Here is a 23,974-nt window from a genome sequence, read left to right on the forward strand (position 1 = left end):
ATACATTACCTGATCCGGCCAGCGCGAGTTCCAGCTGTCCCTTCTCTGCGCTGGGCTCCGGCTGGCTTCACTTACTTCCTGTCCCGACAGTAAGTTTAAACAGTAGAGAGCCCTCCCTGACAGGAAGTAAAGTGAAGCTGGAGCTCAGAGGGGAGAAGAAACAGCAGAGACCGGGGGACTTGCGCCGGCCAGATCAGGTAATGTATGCAGGGGGGAGCGGCGGCAGCTCCACAGATTGTGAATCGGTTTCATAGTGAAATCGATTCAAAATCTGTTTGCAGTGTAGGCAACCAATAGATCCCTCTTTGATCAGATTCGATCACAGAGGTATCTATCTGCTAGTCGATCTGGTGGCAATCATGATGATTGTCAGATCTGTAGATGAATGTCTGTTAAACAAGGTGTGTATGAGGATCTGCAGATCTCATAGTCTATGAATGCATTTTGCAGGAACGGATCTTTGGCAGGAACAGATCTTTTGCAGATACTGATCTTTTGAATGTGTACAGCATCTGTGTGTGCAGCATCTTGCAAAGGTTTTTTATCTCATGGGGAGTTCAGCTCCATAGAAAAGACTGTGTAGAGTATGGCTCTCATACTACATGGAAGGGGGTAAAATTGGTCTGTGATCTTTCATTTTCCAAAGACTTTTATCTCAAGTGTGTATGTAGCATTAAGGTCCGTACACACGCCGGACTTTAGGCAACGACGGGTCCGTCGTTGCCTCCCGCTGGGTGAGTGTGCCAGCGACAGTCCGGCGTGTGTACGCTCTGTCGTCAGACTGATACGGCTGTTTCTGAGCGATCCGCCGTGCGGATCGCTCAGAAACAGCCGTATCAGTCTGACGACAGAGCGTACACACGCCGGACTATCGCTGGCATGCCCACCCAGCGGGAGGCAACGACTGACTCGTCGTTGCCTAAAGTCCGGCGTGTGTACGCTGCTTTAGTCTAATAGCAATCAGTATGTGACGGCTGGGATGGGAGGGGCGCACTTTGGTGTCTCCGCCTTGGTGCTGGAGGACCTTGTCCTGGCTCTGAATGGAGGCACCTGGGAGGACGGCGCTCTTGAGGCTGGAGGAAAAGTCAGGTAAGTATGAATTATTTTACCCCCCTCATCTCACGGGAACCAGAGATGAGAGGGATAGGGAGGCTGACCTATTTATTTCCTTTTTAAATAATACTGGTTGCACTGCCTATCATTTGTGCTGCAAAAGGGTAAAAATTGCACAACTAAAACAAGCATGCAGCGAATCAAACAAAACATTTTTCCTTTTAATTCATAATTATTTATTCACTTCAGAGTTACTTTAAAGCAAATTTGAACTGAAAAATAAGTCAAAATAAACATACACAAAATCTCTTTCTCCTCTCCTGCGTCCTGTTTGTCCCCTGTGATCAATAGAATTCTTTGCCCTCCATTTTAAAAATGGCCATTACACCATAACAGCTTCCTGGTCAGCACACTGTTACACTGTAATATCACTAGATACACAGGGAAACATGGACATTACCTTGCACATCAGTTGCCCTTTTCTGTTATAACTGGTAGTGGAAAATGTCGTTAGTCGCACGTTAGAAAATGTTTTAACGTGGACTAACACACAGCAATACTAAGTCTGTGCGACATTCACAGTGTACAGGTTACGTTGTGTGTAACGTGTAGCAATATTTAGAAAGTGCTGCATGCTGTGCGTTTAGCAATAAATCCGCTGCGTTGTGTGTGTTGCACATGCTCAGTAATGTTTTTTAATGTGACGCATGCGCCGTTTTCGTTCCATCACTGTGCAACGAAAACGGCACACCAAAAGCAGGGCTAAAAAATGTACTATAATGTCCAAGCTATAGTCTTTCAATGCATTGCATTAAAGGCACGTTATGCGACGTTAACATTGCATCAAACGCAACGTCCCACTGTGAAAGAGGCCTAAAGGCACGCACGTACCCATGACAAACATTTTCTGCGATTTAGTGGTGTAGATACATACGCAAGTTTAAACCAACTATGTTTTGCGATGCGCTACAATTATGATTGTCACGGCGAATCGGATTTTCAAGATCCTTGACCACTCCCGTGCAAAGTGCCACAATTGTTTGAACTTTCTTACGGGCCCATCGTTCTGTCACATGATCCTGAAGTAGGTCGATGGATTGGGAACATTCGTACGTCGGGTCGCGTTGCCGTGGGTTCCCTTCTGGTGAGTATGTAGCTTAATGCTAGGTTCACACGATGCAATTTTCTGACAGATTTACTGTCAGATCGATTATTTCCTACTTGTCCGATCTGATTTCCGATTTGATTTTTAATAGAAATGAACGGAAAATAGATCGAAAACCGGATCGGAAATCAGAACGGACATATTGGCAATAATCTGACAGTAACTCTGTCAGAAAATTGCATGGTGTGTGCCTAGCATTAAGCTTTCACCCTCCTGAGAGACAAGTCTGACTAGATCTAGTCAAAACTGGAAGGAATCATTGTTAGAAGAAAATGGTGAGCTTCTGAAAGAAACTGATGGTAAGAATGTAATAATCATTTGCAGGTACATCATGTGTGTATTTTAAATAATTTTACTGTGTTCAGGATCCCTTTATTGTGAACTGCCAGATGGCATGCTGGGATTTGTAGTTCCTCCACAGTGAGCATTGCCCCGGTTAGCCCATGCTGGGGTTACACAAGCAGACATTTTCCTGGTGGGAAACGGTTAAGTTGTTTCTGTGCGGCGAGGGGAACGCGCTCGCTGCTTCTCAGACGCTTGTCGGCCTGTGAGTCATCCTCCGCTTCTCCCGCATATCTCTGTACTTTTTATAAACTCTCAGAAGTGAACGTTAATTATTAATAGCCTTGCTGAGCTCTACATATGTTTCTTTTCTCTCTCTTGCAGCCTTGCAGTCCATCCTGATAAAATTACCATAGCAACAGGCCAGGTTGCCGGGACGTCCAAGGATGGCAAAGTAAGTGATGTCTGGATAGTAGTAATGTAGGAAATGAGAGCGGGTCCTTAGCTGGCATCGTTCCAGTATTTGGGCAGCCCTCCTAGATGCCTGCAGATTTTGTACAGTCAAGGATTGGCCAGTGCCGTAGCCATCTTGTGCTTCAAGGGGAATCCTACAACCTGAGGGCCCGTACTGGGGCACTTAGCTGGTGTTTACCGCTAATCAATAACGCTTTTTAAAAGGTGGGTGGACACCAAGAGCCCAATATTGTGATATTGTATAGATGAAAATTAATAATGAGTAATATAACAATTTAATACTTACAAACAAGAGTTACCATTAGGCAACCACTGTGAAGGCAGGTGGGGAGATTAACCTGACCCCACTCAGGATTAAAAGTCGCTCTCTGTAGATGGGAAGAAGATGGGTACAACCCTCCACCAAGGGTGGACTTAGCAATATGTAGAAGTTTTTCAGAGGCGCCAATAGAGTAAAAGTCACTTAAACGAGCGTAAAACCGATTGGGCAGTGGTGGACCTATCCCATCCATCAAAGGAAGGACTGTGGCATCAACAGTCAAACCACAATTTATTTATACTCCACAGTAAAAATAGGCAACACGTTTCATGGGCTCAATCCGCTTCATCAGGCCAATCAAAAAGGAGCATACAGCTTATCAGCATCAAAACCACACTGAGCGCCTCTAAACCGCTAGCGCAATGTTAAGTAAATGGCAATGATCTCACTACTGCGATCACCGGTGATTTGTAGTGATCCCAAAACGCGCTACATGCAGCCTTTTTTTACGATTTTAGAGTGATCATGATTACATTGCTAAAAAAAGCGCTAATTGCGTGTACAGTGAGGAATATGCAATAATTGCATACAAATCACCCGCGTAAAACACCCACGTAAAAATAAACGCGCTAATCGCTAGCATTTTGCGGTTGTGTGAATAAGCCCTAAGAACCAGAATCGGCTTTATTCCCCAAGTATGGTAGAGGTCACACCCGGAATTATTTGTTGTACACACGACATTGGCAATAGGGCCGATGACGAACAGTGAATAACCTCCCTGGCAGTATGATTATTTCTGTTTTTTTTAGGGTCTAAAAGCGGCACAATTTTTTTCACAAACTTTTAGACCCTAAAAGCAGAAAAAAAATCATACCACAGAGAGATCTGCAGCAGCTCCTGCACATTACTCACGTCCTTGGGATCCAGCTCTGCAATTTTACCTCCGACCTCCAGGTAGTGCTATAACCTTATAGATTGCTGTCTGTAGTCATGAGACAAAGGGCGATCTCACCTGAGGGATTGAGAGCCTCGAGGACTGGAAGAAGAATGGCTGCCATTGTCTAGATCCCGGAGGAGGTGTGTTTGAAACTCCGCCACGCTGCGCTGTCTTCCCATATCTCCCGGCGGCTACCCCGAGTCTGGCGCGGGATTACGGCTCGAGGCCTCTTTCTCCACCTTGAGCCTGACTCAAGTTTACCGGCAAAGAGGTTAACAACTCAATAGGCAGGTATAGAGCTTAACCACTCTGCGACCGCCTAACGCTGATGAGCAGCTGCAGAGTGGCTCTCCTGGGACCATCTAACGCTGATTGGCGTCCCCGCTGGATTAGCAGGGAACGAGTGCATGTGTTCCCGGCAGGGGGACACCGGAGGCCTACCTTTTTCTTTTCTGCAAATTCAGCCTACCAGCTGCAATCTGAGCTGGCAGGCTGAATTTGCAGAAAAAAAGATAGAAAACGTGTACGGCCTGGTGCACACCAAAAACCGCTAGCAGATCCGCAAAATGCTAGCAGATTTTGAAATGGTTTTTCTTATTTTTCTGCAGCGTTTCAGCTAGCGTTTTGCGGTTTTGTGTAGCGGTTTTGGTGTAGTAGATTTCATGTATTGTTACAGTAAGGCCTCGTTCACATCAGGGCCGTTTCTGTGCGCTTTCCACAGCGCACTGCCCTGTGCGATCAGCAAGGTATTCATTTTTCCATGTAACTAAATGTAGCTGGTTCACATCTATGCGCTGCGCTGAGCAGCGTTACAGAAACGTAGTGTTGCATGCATTTCTGTGCGCTGAGCTGGAAAGCGCACAGCAATGCAAGTGAATGGGTCCGCTTTTTTAGCGCATAGAAGCGCGTACAAGCGCATAGAAGCGCATGCGTTTTTTACCCCTAATTGGAGAAAAAAATACATTTACATACAAAAACAAAGTTTTATTGACAACTGCTGCTGCTACAGTAAACAAAACGTGCTTTAAAGAAGCGCAGCGCAACGCACAGAAACGCGGACTAAAGCGCGCACAAGCGCATGCGTTTTTTACCATGCGCTTTAACACGTTTTTCAGCGCAGCAGATGTGAACGAGGCCTAAAGCTGTTACTGAACAGCTACTGTAACAAAAAAACACCTGGCAAACCGCTCTGAACTGCCGTTTGTCAGAGCGGTTTGCGTTTTTCCTATACTTAACATTGAGGCAGAAACGCATCCGCAATCCAAAATCTGCAGCAGCCCGGGAGTATGCGTTTCTGCAAAACGCCTCCCGCTCTGGTGTGCACCAGCCCATTGAGATACATTTCCCTAGCGGATCCGCACCCGCAAGCAGATCGCAAACCGCAGCAGAACCGCTCTGGTGTGCACTAGGCCTCAGTGTTCTCCCCAGAAATATTTTGTAGCCGGGTGGCACGAAAAAGTAGCCGGGTGGGGAAGTAAGGTCACGCTGGGTGCTGCTGGGTGAGAAAGTAAGAAAACGCTGGAGAGGGAGGGTCACACTAGATGGGGAGATTTCTAGATCGTGCTGGTTTGGGGGAAAGGGGGGAATAACTTGTTTGAGAAACAAAAATCACATTGCGATGCGCTTCCAAAATGCTGTATGTATATGTGTGATATTTTCATACAAATTGCAACTGTAGTGTAAATGCTACCACAGGGCAACTTTGTCATAATACCTCTGTTTGCTGGCATTCAGTAAAGCTCTGGACATTCCCTGAAAAGCACCCCAGTGTGAATGGGGCCTTAGGGCCATAGCCCCCATCATCACATATATGACCAGACATCATTAACCACTCCCAGCATGCAATGTATGTGACTCCTGCTGCTGTATAGGAGCAGACCAGTGCTGACTAAAATCACACAGGCAGGTGACAATCATGGTGAGAACTCCAGAGATGACTGTAAAAACCATGCTACAATGATTTAGTATTCTGGCTGAACTGGATGGCTGTAAATCTTCTGTTCAACCTAAAACTGTAACTGCTGAGAAAAGACAAGTTAAACATGCTGTACTGAACGTTTTGCCATTCATTTGCCCATACTGGAAGCTGGATATCTCAGTGATTTAACTGAACACTTGGGGGTCAGTTTGTGATGAAGTGCAGGAAAACAGGAGGCAGAGTGAATGCAGCACCAGGTTCAGGTTACAGATCCTGTAAACAGCTTGTTATCTGTATTATCAGTAGAAAAAAGGAAATGTGTTGATCGGCCAGTATTTGAGGTTTCTGGACATTGCAGGGAGAGGAGAGGTCTGTGCACTGTAGTAGCTGGGGGAGATCAGGTGACTGACCAAAAGGAAAGCAATAGAGCTGCACATTCTATTCTGTGGCTGGAGACTAGTGTTGTCCGGATCATGAACGATTCGGATCTTTGATCCGAATCTATTTTATGAGTCGATCATCCGAATCATCAAAATGAACGATTCGGATCGCAAAAGGGGCGGGGCCAGGAGCGACACGCCCCCTCTCAGCGGGCAGCGGGGTCTTGGAAGCAGAGCAGAGATGGATCGCTCTGTTGGATGGGGAGGCAGCCTTGCAGGGAGACAGGTAGATGAGAGAGAGGGGACATGGGTGCCACTGCCAGATATGTGTAGAGCACACATACTGGCTATAACGTGCTGCTCATTATAGGCTGTCTGTTCCGTAGTGCTGCACAGTGAACACATGGGAAACTTTTGGCTCAGCACAGCTCAGTAACTTTGCAGACAGTGTGATTGAAAGGCAATATAATCCTCCTCCACTCGGCACTAAACAGCTGCACTTCACTTCTGGGAATGCTTTCTTTCACTGTGCGACCTTTTCTTTCAAAGTGTACAGATGAACATATAGGTGAAATATATGTAAAGCATATGATTGCAGCATGTGGGTATTGTGTGCAAGCATTTCTGCTCTCTGCTCGTCCCTCCTCCCTTCTCTGTCCACTCCCTGCCCTCTGTCCATCTTCTCCCCTTCTCTGTGTGTCCACCCCCCTCCCCTTCTCCTGTCCACAGACCTGTCCTGCTGTTCATTTCACCCCGAATGCTTCCGGCAGTAAAATGATCCGAGATTCGGATCAAAGATCCGGATCTCTTCAATGATCCGATTCGAATCATCCGGATCATTGAAAAGATCCGAACTTCCCATCTCTACTGGAGACTGGACTGCAGCTGAAAGCTCCCGCGGTCTGACTTATCTCTGCTCTGTGCTAGGAGCTTTCCCCGCCCCTCCACGCTGCTGATAGGAAGGAGCTGAGGAGGAGGAGGGCGGAGATTAGTCTGCATTCCGAGCTGCCTAGTGATTCAAAACTCCGTGCAGAGGAATGAATTGAAACTCTGTGCAAAGGAATGATTAAAAACTGTGCAGAGGAATGATTCAAAATTCCGTGCAGAGGAATGAGTCTCTGCTTTAGATTGAGCCTAATCACAGCAGCCGGGCGGGAACAGAGACCCAGGTGGGCGCTCCGCCCGGCTAATAGGCTCTGGGGAGAACACTGGGCCTACCAGAAGATAACAGATGAGCAGAGAATGGATTCAACGGTGGCAGAGTAGAAGCTGGTCAGCAGCTCCCGCGGCATTCCTAATATTTTTAGCTGTCACAAGAAGAACAAACTGCCGAGCCCTGTTCTGAATTTTGGAGGAATTCTCCTCACATCTCATAGCCGTTTGTTAATTTTAGCTGCTGGTGTTCTGTGCTCCTAACTGAATTCTGTCAGTGTTTGTAACGCTCAGGTGTGGGAGTTGTTTAACCGCTTCAGCCGCATGGACAGGAGCGTCTCTGCACTCTGCCAGTGCGATCGCACCTGTGCACGTTCCCGATGGCCACCGAAGCAGGAAGGATTGGTGGAAGGGGACATGTGTCCCCTTAGCCAATCCATGCCCGTTTAGTAAGATCATTCTCAAAATGCATAAAGGAAGTACATGACCTCCTGTAACAATTTTGCACGTGAACATAACACCCCACCCCCCGCAGCAGTGATTGTTCAAAGGAATCATGTGATCCTTTCACCCCTTGGCTTCAGCATGGATTAGCCCAAGGGATCATGCGATCCCTTGACCAATCGGTGTCCTCAGTATCCCTAATGATCACTATTACTGCTAATAAAAGTGATCATTGTTTGTTTGTTTTTTAAAGAAGTTTGAAGTAAAAATATTTCAGAAAAAAGAAGTGTTGAGTCCTAACTATTTTTGTTTTCCAGCAACTTCCTCCGCATGTCCGTGTCTGGGATTCTGTGACGCTGAACACGTTACATGTCATCGGCATGGGCTTTTTCGATCGGGCCGTGACCTGCGTGGCTTTCTCCAAATCTGTGAGTAATAGAATGGGGTTACGTTACCAGTATACAGCAATATATAGGGAGTGTTACTGATGCTGAAACCAGGAAAATGACCATGAAAGCGGCTATCCTGAATAGTTAACTGCATTCTGCTATATGTCACAGCAGCGCCAGCCTCTGCAGAGGACAGAAACGCTGTGTGCAGTTTAACCCCTAGCCGACCTCTCCACGCCGGTTGGTGTGAACGTGGCAGGAGCCCCAGGACCACTCCACGCCGATTGGCGGGGATTGCAGGAGATGCTCGCGCTTCTCTGCATGAATGACCGAGCTCCGCTCTACCTTCAGTCTCCCAGCGGCGATCGCAACTCGGAGACTGTTAGACAGCAAACTTGTCTGTTAACACAGTACAGCGCTGCGATGTAAGGCAGCGCTGTACTGGGGACAGATAAGCGATCCCCTGTGATGGGCTAACGGGGAGGGAGGGTAAAAAAAATAAATAAATAGGCATATTTATTAACAAAATAAAGAAATAAATACTTGTAAAAAAACCCACACACACCTGGGGAGAGATCAGACCCCACCAACAGAAAGCTCTGCCTGTGGATAGAAAAGTGTGTGTGTGTGTGTGTGGGGGGGGGGGGGGGGTTGTAAGAGGAGGGGATCACTTGTGTGCTGAGTTGTGCATTAAAACTGCAGTGGCCCAATTAGTAAAAAATGGCCTGGCCACTAGGGGGGTTTAACACCGCGGTCCTCAAGTGGTTAATGGGGAAACCTATCAGAATTTTTTTGTTAAAGTGTGTGAAGAGTTTTCCCCCCGATGCGTCTCTTCCTTCTAAGTAGAGATGGAAAATGAGTTGCTGATAATTCCACCGTCCGTGCTGATCCTCTGCAAACATTTTGCAATGCCAATTAATAGAAAGTGCATTTGATTGGCCTCTTTCCAATCTGCATTAGGTTAGGTTGAGCACTAGGCTACTTCTGACTGTTGCAGCCACACCCTAATCAAGCTCAAGGAGAAAAAGACAAAAGTTGTGCATGCCGGGTCAGGTGGCTTCCAAGTCACACATTAGTGGTGGGGCCCCTTTTGACTGGAGTAGACCTCATCGCAGTGAAAGGGTCTAGTACAGAATGCCTTTGCATGCAAACCATTTTGGAAGTGAACGTCCTCCAGTAGTGCTACTGAATGCAAATTATGCAAACGGTGTAACTGGAGGTAAATGTAATGCAAGTTGTTTTTTATCAATACTAGAGTTCAGCCTATTATGTGTAGGTCTCCCTTAATTTTGTGGTGTCATTGGGGTGAGTTCAGCCCTTGCATGATTTGGTACTGCAGTGTGAGTGCACACAATGTGCCTTTAATATGCTGACAGGCTTCTGCAAACCATTTATAAGGCAGGTGCTGCTTTGAAGCACTCTTACCTTTTTAAAGTGTACCAGAGTTGAGTAATAATAAAAGTTTTATACATACCTGGGGCTTCCTCCAGCCCCATCCGCACAGATCACTCCCACGCTGCCGTCCTCAGCCTTCTCCTGCTCCGATATGGGTCCTGTAACTTCAGCCAGTCACGGCCAGTCTGACGCAAGAGATGTGCGCTCTTTACGTATCTCTCCAGCAGCCGTCAGAGAGATACAGAGAGGGCGCACTTCTCCTGCACAGGCTGGCCGTGACTGGACACAATACCGGAGCAGGAGAAGGCTGAGGACGGCAGCGTGGGAGCAATCCATGCAGATGGGGCTGGAGGAAGCCCCAGGTATGAATAAAGCTTTTATTTCTCATCTCTGGTTTCCTTTAAAGAGAACCCGAGGTGGGAATTACTTTTACTATTGGGGCACAGAGGCTGGTTGTGCGCACTAAGACCAGCCTCTGTTGCCCCATCGTGTGCCTCCATGTCCCCCCTGCTCGCCGCTATACCCCCCGCATTGCTGGCTGTGTCGCCAGCTCAATGTTTACCTTGCGCTGTCAGTCAGCGCCGCTCCCCCGCCTCCTCCGCATCGGCGCCACCCGCCGCGTCACTTCCCTCCTATCAGCGGGAGGGAAGGGACACGGGCGGGTGCGCCGATGCGGAGGAGGCAGGGGAGCAGCGCTGACTGACAGCGCAAGGTAAACATTGAGCTGGCGACACGCTGCGTGTCGCCAGCAATGCGGGGGGTATAGCGGCGAGCAGGGGGGACATGGAGGCACACGATGGGGCAACAGAGGCTGGTCTTAGTGCGCACAACCAGCCTCTGTGCCCCAATAGTAAAAGTAATTCCCACCTCGGGTTCTCTTTAACCCTCTGGGTGATACAATTGCATCGCCCAGGAGGGGGCGCAGCACTTTTTTTTTTCATTTTTTTTTTTTAAATCATGTAGCGAGCCCTGGGCTCGCTACATGATAGCCGCTGCGCAGCGGCATCCCCCCACCCACTCGGATCGCCTGCGGCGATCAGAGTAAGCAGGAAATCCCGTTCAGAACGGGATTTCCTGCTGGGCTTCCCCGGTCGCTATGGCAACGGGGCGGGATGACGTCAGAGGGAGTCCAGATCCACCCCTCGGCGCTGCCTGGCACTGATTGGCCAGGCTGCGCAAGGGGTCTGGGGGGGGGGGCTGCGCGGCACAGCGGGTAGCGGCGGATCGGCAGCGAGCGGCGGCAATCGGAAGTTACACGCAGCTAGCAAAGTGCTAGCTGCGTGTAACAAAAAAAAATTAGGCCTGAGAAAGCCTCCTGCGCGATATACCCCGAGCTCAGCTCGGGATTATCGCCCAGGAGGTTAAAGAGGAACTGTCGCGAAAATCTTAGAATTTAAAACGCATACAAATAAACAGTACATTTCTTCCAGAGTAAAATGAGCCATAAATTACTTCTCTCCTATGTTGCTGTCACTTACAGTAAGTAGTAGAAATCTGACAATACCGACAGGTTTTGGGCTAGTCCATCTCTTCATGGGGGATTCTCAGCATGGCCTGTATTCTTTATAAAGACAATCCCTGAAAAAGATGTATACAAAGATGCTGGCCAGCCTCCCTGCTCGCTGCACACTATTTTGGCGGTTGGACGGAGCAACTGGCATTTAGGGTGCATTTCCACTAACGCGAATTCGCATGCGTTCCCCGCATGCAAATTCGCATAACCAATAAAAGTGAATGAGCCTGTGTCCACTTGTCAGGAAAACGGAGCGTTTTCTTGTGCAGGAAAAATCTGCTCAGCAGAGCCATCCGAATTCGGACACCGCACACACGCATGCGATTCGCATACAATGTATTTAATAGGGAATTCGCATGGTGTTTTTTCATGCGAATTTTCATGCAAAATCGCATACGATTTCGCATGGAATCAATGAAAAAGCACACAGGCACTGACATGGTTAAATTCGCACACAGCGTCATCCATGCGAAATCGTATGCGAATTCGCTGTAAAATTTGCATACAACCGCATGCGATTTCGCTCCTGCATGCGAATTCGTCCACAGAGAATCCGCGGCGATTTCCCACCGCACTAGTGGAAACGCACCCTTACAAAGTGCTTTTAAAAATAAAGAAAACCCTGAGAACCCCCCATGAGAAGATGGGCTAGTCCAAAATCTGTCAGTAATGACAGATTTCTACTACTTATTGTAAGTGACAGCAACATAGGAGAAAAGTAATTTATGGCTCATTTTACTCTGGGAGAAACTTACTTCTTATATGTGTTTTAATTTTTAAGATTTTCGCAACACATTCCTCTTTTTAAGTGTATTTTGTAGGAATTGGGGAGGAGGTTTTGTGGGGAATCTCCTTGGTGGAGGGAGCAGTTGTGGATGGGTCCCTCCAAGTGATGAGAACATTTTTGGGGGGCTGTCTGCGCTGCTCCTGCCCCCCGGGGTGTAGCATGCTTTGCGAGGTCCTGAGCAGTGTGAGTTCCCCGGGTGCTGCCTGTATTGCGCACCTCTGTGTACTCATGCCAGATCATTGCCAGCAACTGGGTCTCAAGAAATGTATAAGGGACTAAAGCTTCACCAATGTGAGATGGGCAATGGAGATATTATGTGTGTGATCAGCGTTGCCCCGTAGCCAGGAAATTCCGTAGCTGACGTCTCTCTTCTGCACCTCGGCTTTGTTCATCTTTAGCTCTATCACTGATGATTTGCTTCCTTGTTTAGAATGGAGGAGGGAACCTGTGTGCGGTGGACGACTCCAATGACCACGTGTTGTCCGTGTGGGACTGGCAGAAGGAGGACAAGCTGGCCGATGTGAAGGTAACGGATGCGTGTTGGCTTCTCTTAAAGTAAACCTGAAGGTTTAAAGAGGAACTCCAGTGAAAATAATGTAATAAAAAAAAGTGCTTCATTTTTACTATAATTATGTATAAATGATTTAGTCAGTGTTTGCCCATTGTAAAATCTTTTAAATCCCTGATTTACATTCTGACATTTATTACGTGGTGACATTTTTACTGTTGGCAGGTGATGTAGCTGCTGCTTGCTTTTTTGGCAGTTGGAAACAGCTGCAAACAGCTATTTCCCACAATGCAGCAAGGTTCCCAGACAGGAAACTGCCAAGAGTACGTACTCAGAATTTCTTTGTGGGAGGGGTTTCACCACAATATCAGCCATACAGCGCCCCCTGATGGTCTGTTTGTGAAAAGGAATAGATTTCTCATGTAAAAGGGGGTATCAATTCTTGGTCGGAGTTTCTCTTTAAAGGAAAAAAGGTGTTCTACTTACATCAGTATGGGGAAATCTTTTCGCTGTAGCTCTGCCTCCAGTCAATCTCCGCCTCTCCCCGCCCCTCTTAGTGAAAGAAGACTGGGAGAGGCGGAGATTGACTCAAGCAGAGGCAGAGCTACTGCAATCAGCTCTGCCTCTACCAGGAAGCAATCGCAGAATTTTGTCCTGGGGATTGGGGGTTATAAATACATTGTTCTGCCTCGGGAATGTGGCATTTCAGCTATGATCTTATTGCTGAAGATAAATGGCCAATAAAAAGATGTATTTTTGGGGGGCTTCAGACTCTTTTTAATGTTGACTGTTGCAAAAAGGGGTCCCAGAGCAGGGAGGGAGGGGCTTTGGAAGAGCGGCGAACCTCCGGACCATCCAGAGGGTGAAGCAGGTGGTTACGGTGCTCAGCGCCAAATCTAGACACCGCTATACCAGTAATGCTATAGGGCGCATAAGGGTAATTTGGCTATTGCAAGACCCTGAATTACTCCTCCCTCCGAATTACTACGACTCAGAGGATAAAAATAATTAAACGCTGCCGGGAATTGTAGTGGCAGAATGGTGAGCCATCATTCGGGTCACCCTGCACTGAACTCATTGGCGACTTACTGATATGTATATGGCTTAAAAAAAAAAAAAAAAAAAAGTTGTGGCGAAATACCCAAACCGATGAGGTCCGCTTTACAGACTCGGCTATTTCTGCCTGAGCCCGATTGGAAAGCCGCTACTGCACCTACGCTGCATGGTGGTGGGTAAATATGTACCTCACCAGTGTTCGAGGGTTGACATCGCTGGATCACTGAGGCTGAGGATGGGGGAAGCCTCATTAGGCTCCAGGGGCTTTCCCCTCTGTTTTTCTTACGGAGTCTGTTTTAAAGGACCACTATTTTTGATTAACATGTTATTTTTCAATTGAGGTAGGAAATGTTTGGGAAGTGCTGCTAAGTACTGGTGTATACATCTAATGCTTACTCTTTGTTTACTGTTATCAAATTCCTTTCACACTTTACTGACAGGACAGGCTGAGGGGGGGGGGGGGGATTCCCTCACACTACATCTGTTAAACCTGTGTGTGAGAGAAAGCACTCACTGCCTTTGCCGGTCTCTGAGAGCTGTCTGCAGAGAGCAGAGGAATTGTATCTTTTATGTGCAACATAACCATTTGTAATAGTGTGTGAAACCTGACACCAGAGGCTTCTCATATAACACTGCTTCAATATTACACTATTCTTAGCATGTCAGAATGCAGAGATTCACCTTTGCAAATGAGACAGTCCAACCGAACTAAAATCTACACATAACGAATTACAGATTTTGCCTCTGACATTGAACATGAAAAGTAGGAAAATGTTTACACAGATACTTAGACATTATTTGTACATTGTCATTTTAGAACACTTAGTTTGATAGTGTTCCTTTAAGAAAATACATATTCTGTCTTATTTGAGCCGTTATTCTGTTCACCTCTGCAGTGCTCCAACGAAGCCGTATTTGTGGCCGACTTCCATCCGACTGACGCAAACATCATTGTGACCTGCGGGAAGTCCCACCTGTACTTCTGGACTCTGGAAGGGAATGCGCTAATCAAGAAACAAGGACTTTTTGAGGTAAGGTGTTCATACATCAGAGGTGGCCAAACTTTATGGACCAGGGGCCATTTCAGCAGTCCTGAGATAGCTAGGGGGCCGAACTATCGAAATTAACCACTTCAGCCTTCAGTGTCGTTTCACCTTATGCATCCGAGCAATTTTCACCTCCCATTCATTCGCCAATAACTTTATCACTACTTATCACAATTAAATGATCTATATCTTGTTTTTTCCGCCATCATTTAGGCTTTCTTTAGGTGGTACATTTTGCTAAGAATTATTTTATTCTAAATGCATTTTAACAGAAATATTAAGGAAAAAATGGAAAAAATTCATTATTTCTCAGTTTTTGGTCATTATGGTTTTAAAATAATACATGCTGCTGTAATTAAAACCCACGTATTTTATTTACCCATTTGTCCCGGTTTTACACCATTTATATTATGTCCCTATCACAATGCCGATATTTTATTTGGAAATAAAGGTGCAATTTTTCAGTTTTGTGGGAATCACTTATTACAAGCCCATAATTTAAAAAATAACAGTAATATACCTTTTTGACATGTATATTTAAAAAGTTAAGTCCCTAAGGTAACTATTTATGTATTTTTTAATTGTATATTTTTTATATTTATTTATTTTACAAAAAAAAAAGTGTAACTATTGGAAAGTGTGGGAGGTAAGGGGCTAATTTTAAAAGTAGAAAAAAGTCATTATCTGGAAGTTTTATTTTCCAGATGTAATTTTAGTATTTGGCCACAAGATGTCCTCACACCTATCTTCCGTATGTGTAGTAATACTATGCAAAACGGAAGCAATGCGTGGACGGGCGTTATGAATGACAGAGCCAGTTAATAGACTGCATCAGTCTTTCATATGGGGACTTAGATCAATGAATGGGAAATGTGTTTCCATTTATTGATCTCCGGGCTAACAGGCAGCAGCAGGAGCATGCGCGATCGCACGCAGCGACTAGCTGCAGCTAGAGTAGCATTTTGCACATAGCAGCTATGTCCAAAAATGCTAAAGTAGTTAAACACAATTTCATCTGATTGCCCCTAGGTACAGGTATTTTGTCAAGTAAAACATTTCTATATTAATGTTATTTATATTAACCACTTTATCCACCACTACAGTATATCTACGTCCTCTGTGACGTCATCTAAGCCACGAGTCAGTAGATATACGTCTTGTAGCAGAAGCAGCGCTGTGCAGGATTGGGCATTGCTCCTGTGCACATTTCTGGCACTATCTGATGCAGCACTAATTGGTGAACGGGAATATATGTTCCCTGAGCTAATGGGATTGATTGTTACCATTAAAAATTATTTTATTTTCTCAGTTCATAGTGAAAAATACACTCTGTAGCATTATTTCAGAATTAAATATCTACACCATAAATTGTGACATGTCGTTTGACATGTGAAGAAAAAAACAAAGTTTTGTGCTAGGCGGTAAGAATAGCCAAACAAAATGTGTTTTTTATCTACAGTAGCACTTTTTTTATTTTTTAAACTGGAATTGGTAAAACTGAGAAATAATGTTTTCTGTTTTTTTTTTTCCTTTTTTTCCCATTACAATTCATAGAAAACAAAATTGCTAGAGGGGAAAACATGGCATACAATGAAAGCCTAGTTTGTCTTGAAAAAAAACTATATGTTTCATTTCTGTGTCCTAAGTAGGGATAAAGTTATGCCTGATTAAATAGGGACATAGCTAAACTGTCAATACTGCTCTGTTCTGTCATCATCAGTGATGAGCGAAAATGCCAGTATTCTTTTCGCGTACATTTTCGCAAAAAACGTTAAATTTGATTTCCGAAGTTGTTTTTTTTTCACGGTGAAAATATTGCTTTTTAGCAGTAAAGATATTGCATTTTCACAGTAAAAATTGTCTCAAAATCATGAATAACATTTTCAATGCGGAAATGACTTTAGCGAAAATTTGCAAGCAACACTGGTCAACTTGTCCCCTTCAGTGCGCAGTGATGGCTGCTAATAAGTGGCTGCTGCCATAGTGGGTACTGCTGACATAGTGGCTACCCTTCACTCATCAAATCCAGTATCTAGTTTTCCTCCCTCTCCATTGGGACTTCTAGCAGCCATTTTCCGTTGTCCCGTAGAAATCACTATAGAAATATAAAAAATGGCTAACATTTTCTAGTGTATATGGAGTACACACTCCAGCGGCCATTTTTTTGTAGTTCTATACTAATTCCTATGCGACTGCAGGAGAGCAGAGGGGGAGGCGGCGCGGTGACACAGGTTGTCCCTAAACGTTGCGCATGTGGCAGTCAGGAAAATGGAGAGAAACTGCTCAAAGGTACCTGTTCCGTGATGGAAAGAAGTTTAAAGGGACTCCGAGCTCAAAAGAAAAACAAAATCGGTACTTACCTGTGGCTTTCTGCAGCCCAGTGTAGGTCGGGAGGTCTCTCGGCGTCCATCTGGCTCTTCTCCCAGGGCCTGGCCAGAAATGGCTCCCCGGCGACACTGGGCCCGAGTGTCAGGCTCCTTCTTCCTGAAACGTCACATCTGTCGTCACCACGCCTCGCGTCATCACGGTGGCCGGCGTGACAGTACGGTGCATGCGCGATTAATAATAATAAATCGTGCCTGCGCAGTACTGTCACGCCGACTGCCGTGATGGCGCAAGGTGGCCAGTGTAGTGACGACACACACGTGATGTTTCAGGAAAAAGGAGCCTGACACTTTGGCCAAGTGTTTTGGACGGCGTGGGACCTCCCGACCTACACTGGGCTGCAGAAAGCCCCAGGTGAGTACCGATTTTGTTTTTATTTTGAGCTCTGAGTCCCTTTAAAGCCAATTACTCACAGCCAGCAAGGAATTAGTAAACAAGTATGTGGCGTTTCTCATCTCAAAGAGCTGCGCAGAGTGACCACGCGCATACAAGCAAGCTGCTGTTGTCTAGTAGCGTCCAAAGTGCGGCAACTGGAAATGATGTAAAGGCCTCGATTCATAAGTCTTTACGGTAAAAAAAATCTCTTTGGGAGAATACAGCATTCGGTATTTTAGACTTCTGTGCGCTAATTCATAAACCTTTTCACAGCTGCAGTAGAAATGCGCGAATTACCGAACTGAGCTGTCTGTAACATGAGGAATGTAGCTGGCTGAGTTGTTACATTAATGATTAGCTGGCTAAGGCCCCGTTCACACTTGCGTTCTGGGATGCAAACGGACCGGATCCGATCCGGATCGGAACCGTACGGTTCCAATCAGGATCCGGTCCGTTTGCATCAGGCATGAATCAGGCTGCCATCCAGGTCAGTGTGGTAAAAATAGCAAAATAAACTATTAAAATTGTTGGGGTCTGGGAGGTCAGCAGAAGCTGCACCTGTACAATCAGGTCCTCCGCTGTTTAGGGCCTCACCTCCACGTCCGACATACTGCCAAACAGCTCCAGCACAAAGTCACTGCTGCTCCACTCCAGAAATGCCGGGCCCATGTGTCCCCATCCAAAATGGCCGCTAGACTACGCATAGGAAGTGGGGTAGAATGTCATGTGTTTGTATCCTGTGTGTTCTGTGCTTTCAGTTTCCCATAGGTTTCTATTTCCGGATGGTGCAGTCAGGCTCCGGTCCGGGTCTGCGGGCCGGATGATCCGGACCCGAAAAATAGCGCATGTTGGAAAAGTGTCCGGATCCGATCCGGCTCCGTTCTGTACGGAACGTACCCGTGTGAACGTCCGCATAGACTTTGCATTGCTATGCGGAACGTACGTTCCGTTTGTACAGTATACGGTCCGGATCCGATCAGGTGAATCCGGACAGCGAACGCTAATGTGTACCGGGCCTGATTTGTTACATTTGGCTGTTGTCTGTGCAGAGACAGCATTACAATAAAAGAGGCATCCCAGCTTCCCTTTAGATGTGCATGTTTAGTTTTACTTCCTCTCCTTGCCCTGAATCTGCGCTGTATCTGTCTATAAAGGTGCGTACACACATGCGACTATAGTCGTTTGTAACGATCGTTCCCCGATCTTTACCAACGACGATCGTTACAAAAAACGAACCACCGACTATTAAGGCAAACGACGAACGAGCCAAATCGCTACAAAAGAAAGTTCTGTCTCGGCGGATTTTAACCAACGACGATCGTTTGCAAAAGTAGTACATCGTTGGGAACGGTCGTTCGCACTAGGCTTGACATGCGCATTTCACTATTTCTCCGTGAAACTTCTCATTTTTATGCGCAGGCGCAATAGTTGCTTTTTGTGATGTAACGTTCGTTCTAACGATCAGATCGTTACACACCTTTTAAAACTATCTTTACTTAGGTCGTTCTTTCATCAATTAAAAGTTCGTTCGTCGTTCTCAACGAACGATCGTTGTCGCATGTGTGTACGTAGCATAAGTCTTTCTAAACAATCTATTTAATTGCTACAGTACAGAAGAACTTCAAGAAACTTTACACATACCAGGCTTGATGTTTATCTCCAGCAAATATGCATCTGAAAACGGGTATCCAAGACGATAAAAACACAGCCTGGGGTATTCGGGGAAGCCTTGTTTGTTTTGATCACTGTGCTGCTTCCGGTGTCTCACTGTTCTGCTGAGTCTCCATTCATCCCTGCACTTATCACTATCTTATTACCTCTTCATAGCAGGAGGTATTCTCCGTGCCATTACCGGCCTGCTCTAATCTTTATCTCAACACGTCAATAAATGTCAATTCATAAAAGCTGTTACCGCATGAAAAGCTGACATTCCCGAGCAGTGAAGTAAATTACCGCCTTGTGAGGTGATTATCTCAACACGTCAGTAAATGTCAATTCATAATCACCTCATAAGGCGGTAATTTACTTCACTGCTCGGGAATGGTCATCTGCTTGTTTGTCAGCTGTACACACACTCAACTTATCTTCCAACAGGCAAGTCTGGAAGTCTGGGAAAGTCTGGACAGATTGTGTAAGCAAGTACTGTTTACCTACTCTTAAAAGGTTCATACACACCTTCCAACGACCTGTCCAACTATCTGCCAAGCTTGTCTGTTAAGCCCCATACAACTTTGTTGTGAAACAAATTGAAACAACTAAAACAAAAGTCAATCCAACTGTTGTATTGACTTCTTATCAGTCTTATCAGCTTTTTGAACAATAGCAAAATATTTTTTTTAGTTGTTTCAACTTGTTTCACAACAAAAGCTGTGCTGCATAAAATACTGCTGTTGAGTGTGTGTATGGGGCTTAAAGTGAACCTCCGGACTAAAAACCGACTCAGCAGCACTGAAAAGGCTTGGTGTTTCTTTAACAGCTTCACAGCATCAGAACTTTGTTTCTCTTATCCAAGCCTCATTTTTAGCTGCACAGAAGAAAACTGCCCGGGCTTTTTTCCCCTAATGCTGTGCAAAGCATGATGGGATTTCTGATGTTGTTGCTCTCGTTCTGCTGTTTTGGTGCAAATTTTTTTTTTTTACATTTTGAATTTGACATTTGAAGCCTAGCGCGTGCAGCTGGGAGGGGAAATCAGGACACAGGACAGTTGGAACTGTGTCTCCTGCTCCTTGTCACCTCCTTTCAACCAAAAAGATGGCTGCCCCCATGACAAAGATGGCAGCCCCCATGAATCACAAACATTTGCCTGTTCTTTTAAAACAGGGTGGGTAAAAAAGTATATTACCTATCTATTCTAATTAACATAACTAATGTAACTTAATGACAGTATGTTTGTTTAGGCTGAAGTTCCCCTTTAACAGAAAAGTTTGGCAGATAGCTGGACAGATAGTTGGTAGGTTTGTATGAACCTAAAGGGGCACTATGGCGAAAAATTGTAACATTTTAAAGAGACTCTGAAGCGAGAATAAATCTCGCTTCAGAGCTCATAGTTAGCAGGGGCATGTGTGCCCCTGCTAAACCGCCGCTATCCCGCCGCTAAACGGGGGTCCCTTGACCCCCAAACCCCCCATTGCAACACTTGGTCGTAGACTTGGTCGCTCCTGGAGGCAGGGCTAACTGCTGCAGCCCTGCCTCTAGTCGCGTCTATCAGACGCCCATCGCCGCCTCTCCCCCGCCCCTCTCAGTGAAGGGAGACTGAGAGGGGCAGGGGAGAGGCGGAGATACGCGCTGACAGACGCGCGTGGGGCAGGGCTGCGGCGGTTAGCCCTGCCCCAACCAGGAAGCGCTCCCCCGCTGCACCGAGGGGATTTGGGGGTGAAGGGACCCCCGTTTAGCGGCGCGATAGCGGCGGTTTAGCAGGGGCACACATGCCCCGGCTAACTATGAGGTCTGAAGCGAGATTTATTCTCGCTTCAGACTCTCTTTAAAATATGGACAAAAAGAAAAAGAAGCTGGCCCTGCAAAAACCGCACCACAAGGAATTGAAGTACAACAAATAGCCTTTATTCAAACCATATCAACAATAAAACCAGTTAAAAACAATCACGCTGTATGGATAATGCCCTCAAACATTGCACTGTAAATGCTCAGTGGTGCAATAGTGAACGCGTATTATAAATTATTTATAATGTAATCATGCCGCTGCAAGCCAGTAGCAGAATAAAGGTGAAGGGGTGAATACAGGGAAGATCCGAGGATGGAAATGAACCAACCTGTAAAAGTGAAGTGCAACCGAGTAGGGAAAAATGATGTGAAGTGGGTGCCAGTGTCCGAGGTGCAACGGAATTCCGAGTGGTAGGGGAAGAGGGTAGAGGCCTCCACACGCTGGTCCCTCTGCACAGCTGCCTGCCGGTAAGCCTTTCATTCACGGTTGATTCTTCGCATCCAATTTCTTTCACTTGGCCCAATCTGGCCCCTACTACTCGGAATTCCGTTGCACCTCGGACACTGGCACCCACTTCACATCATTTTTCCCTACTCGGTTGCACTTCACTTTTACAGGTTGGTTCATTTCCATCCTCGGATCTTCCCTGTATTCACCCCTTCACTTTTATTCTGGTACTGGCTTGCAGCGGCATGATTACATTATAAATAATTTATAATACGCGTTCACTATTGCACCACTGAGCATTTACAGTGCAATGTTTGAGGGCATTATCCATACAGCGTGATTGTTTTTAACTGGTTTTATTGTTGATATGGTTTGAATAAAGGCTATTTTTTGTACTTCAATTCCTTGTGGTGCGGTTTTTGCAGGGCCAGCTTCTTTTTCTTTTTGTCAATATTGCTGCAGCTATGGCCGGCCTTTCTACACACAATGGTTGTTATATTGTCATATTACATTAGCCTGATATATAATATTATTTTTTAATGGTGCTTGTCCACTTCTCCGTTTTGTTGATTCTCTTTAAAATATGTGCAAACAAATAAGAAGTATGTTTTTTTTCCAGAGTAAAATGAGCCATACATTACTTTTCTCCTATTTTCAGGGATTTATTTATTTACAAAAGCACTTAGTGAATGGCAGTTGCTCTGTCCAACTGCCAAAAAAACTGGCCAGCATCATTGTTTAAATCCTTTTAAGGGAATATCTTTATAAAGCATAAAAGCCTTGCTGAGAATCCCCTATGAAGAGATGGGCTAGTCCAAAACCTGTCGCTTCTGTCAGATTTCTACTACCTACTGTGACATTAACATAGGAGAAAAGTAATTTATGGCTCATTTTACTTTTTATTTGTCTGTTTGCACATATTTTAAAATTTGCAATTTTTCGCCATAGTGCCCCTTTAAATTCCTGGAATTGTACTGTAGGGATTCCATATGTAATAATTAATTGTTAATGTGTTTTATGTGTTTATTCTAAAACAGAAACAAGAAAAACCAAAGTTCGTGTTGTGCGTGACATTTTCGGAAAATGGCGACACCATCACCGGGGACTCCAGCGGAAACCTTCTGGTTTGGGGGAAAGGTAAATTCTCCGCTACAAGCGACTGCATGACAAAATCTCGCTGTAAACCTACTGGTTGAACTCGATGGACGTATGTCTTTTTTCAACCAAAATAACTATGTAACTATGTAAATTATATCCTAGTTCATTTTTTATTACTGAATTTCATAGAAATGCAGTTACAAATGTGTGTTTAGAGAGGAACTGTTGTAAAAATAATGTAATAAATAAAATTGCTTATTTCTAGAATATTCGTTTATAAATTATTAAAGTGAACCAGAGACGAAGCACCCTCATGTATTTTATCATATATATCAGTGGGAACATTAGAGAAAACACCTACCCTGCTCTCTGTTTCATTCTTCACTGTTCAGCCTGTTTCATTCTTCACTGTTCAGCCTGCTTGTTATCAGCCCTGATAAAATCCCCTACTGAGCATTCAGTCTGGCTTTGCTATAATGACACAGCTATAGTAATTCCTGAGCAGAGCCAGCAGGGGGCTGGGCTTGGGCTTGAAAAGACATCAGAGAAGACAGACCCGGCTATAATGAGTCCTGAGAAAAGCCAGACTGAATACTCAGTCGGGGACTTTATCAGGGCTGCTAAGAAGCAAGCTGAACAGTGAAGAATGAAACAGAGAGCAGGGTAGGTGTTTTCTCTAATGTTCCCACTGATATATATGGTAAGATACATGAGGGTGCTTTGTCTCTGGTTCACTTTTAAGTAAGTTTTTGCCCATTGTAAACTACACTTCTTCTCCCTCATTTACATTCTGAAATTTATCACAGGACATCTTTAGTCCTGTCAGGTGCAGCTCTGCGGAATGTTTGGTTACGGAGAGTTCTGAAGCCAGTACAAAATGTACCTGGTCTCCCAGAATGCTCTGAGATAATTCCAAATGGCTAATCAGCCTAGGCTAAAGCATCAGGGTAAGGGCGGGGCAACATACCAATGTATAGCAATATATAGATTAAGGTAATGTTTCTGGTTTCAGCATCAGAAACATTTCCTTGAAGGACAACTGAAGTTAGCGGGATATGGAGGCTGCCATATTTATTTCCTTTTAACCACTTAAAGAGAACCTGAACTGAAAATAAATTGTCAAAATAACCATACACAAGTCATACTTACCTCCAGTGTAGTCTACTCCTCAATCTCTTTCTCCTCTCCTGCGTCTCATTTGTCCACTGTGATCAATGGAATTCTACGTCCTCCATTTTAAAAATGACCATTCCTCCCTAACAGATTCCTGGTCAGCACACTGATAAACTGTAATATCACCCACTTGAGCCATAGGGAAACATGGACATTACCTTGCACATTCAGTTGTAACTGACAGCTGCTGGTATATTTCAGTTCTGACAAAATTTTGTCAGAACTGGAAGAGATCACTGTAAAGGGCCCCATACACCTAACGATTTTCCTGCAGATATACAGTATATTCGATCACT

General features: G+C 45.3%; 1 protein-coding gene across 9 annotated transcripts in view; it reads left to right on the plus strand.

Annotated features, from left to right (window-relative positions):
• The window catches only part of EML1 (EMAP like 1), a 190,830-nt gene that overhangs the window by 132,046 nt on the left and 34,810 nt on the right, over positions 1 to 23,974 (plus strand). For all 9 annotated transcript variants that reach the window (XM_068254678.1, XM_068254672.1, XM_068254673.1 and 6 more), the window contains 5 exons: positions 2,885 to 2,954; positions 8,382 to 8,492; positions 12,579 to 12,674; positions 14,609 to 14,743; positions 22,445 to 22,544. In XM_068254678.1, the coding sequence (XP_068110779.1) occupies positions 2,885 to 2,954; positions 8,382 to 8,492; positions 12,579 to 12,674; positions 14,609 to 14,743; positions 22,445 to 22,544 (512 nt within the window). The remainder of the gene's footprint in view (positions 1 to 2,884; positions 2,955 to 8,381; positions 8,493 to 12,578; positions 12,675 to 14,608; positions 14,744 to 22,444; positions 22,545 to 23,974) is intronic.

Source organism: Hyperolius riggenbachi, chromosome 9 (assembly GCF_040937935.1).
Source record: "Hyperolius riggenbachi isolate aHypRig1 chromosome 9, aHypRig1.pri, whole genome shotgun sequence".
Lineage (NCBI taxonomy): Eukaryota > Metazoa > Chordata > Amphibia > Anura > Hyperoliidae > Hyperolius > Hyperolius riggenbachi.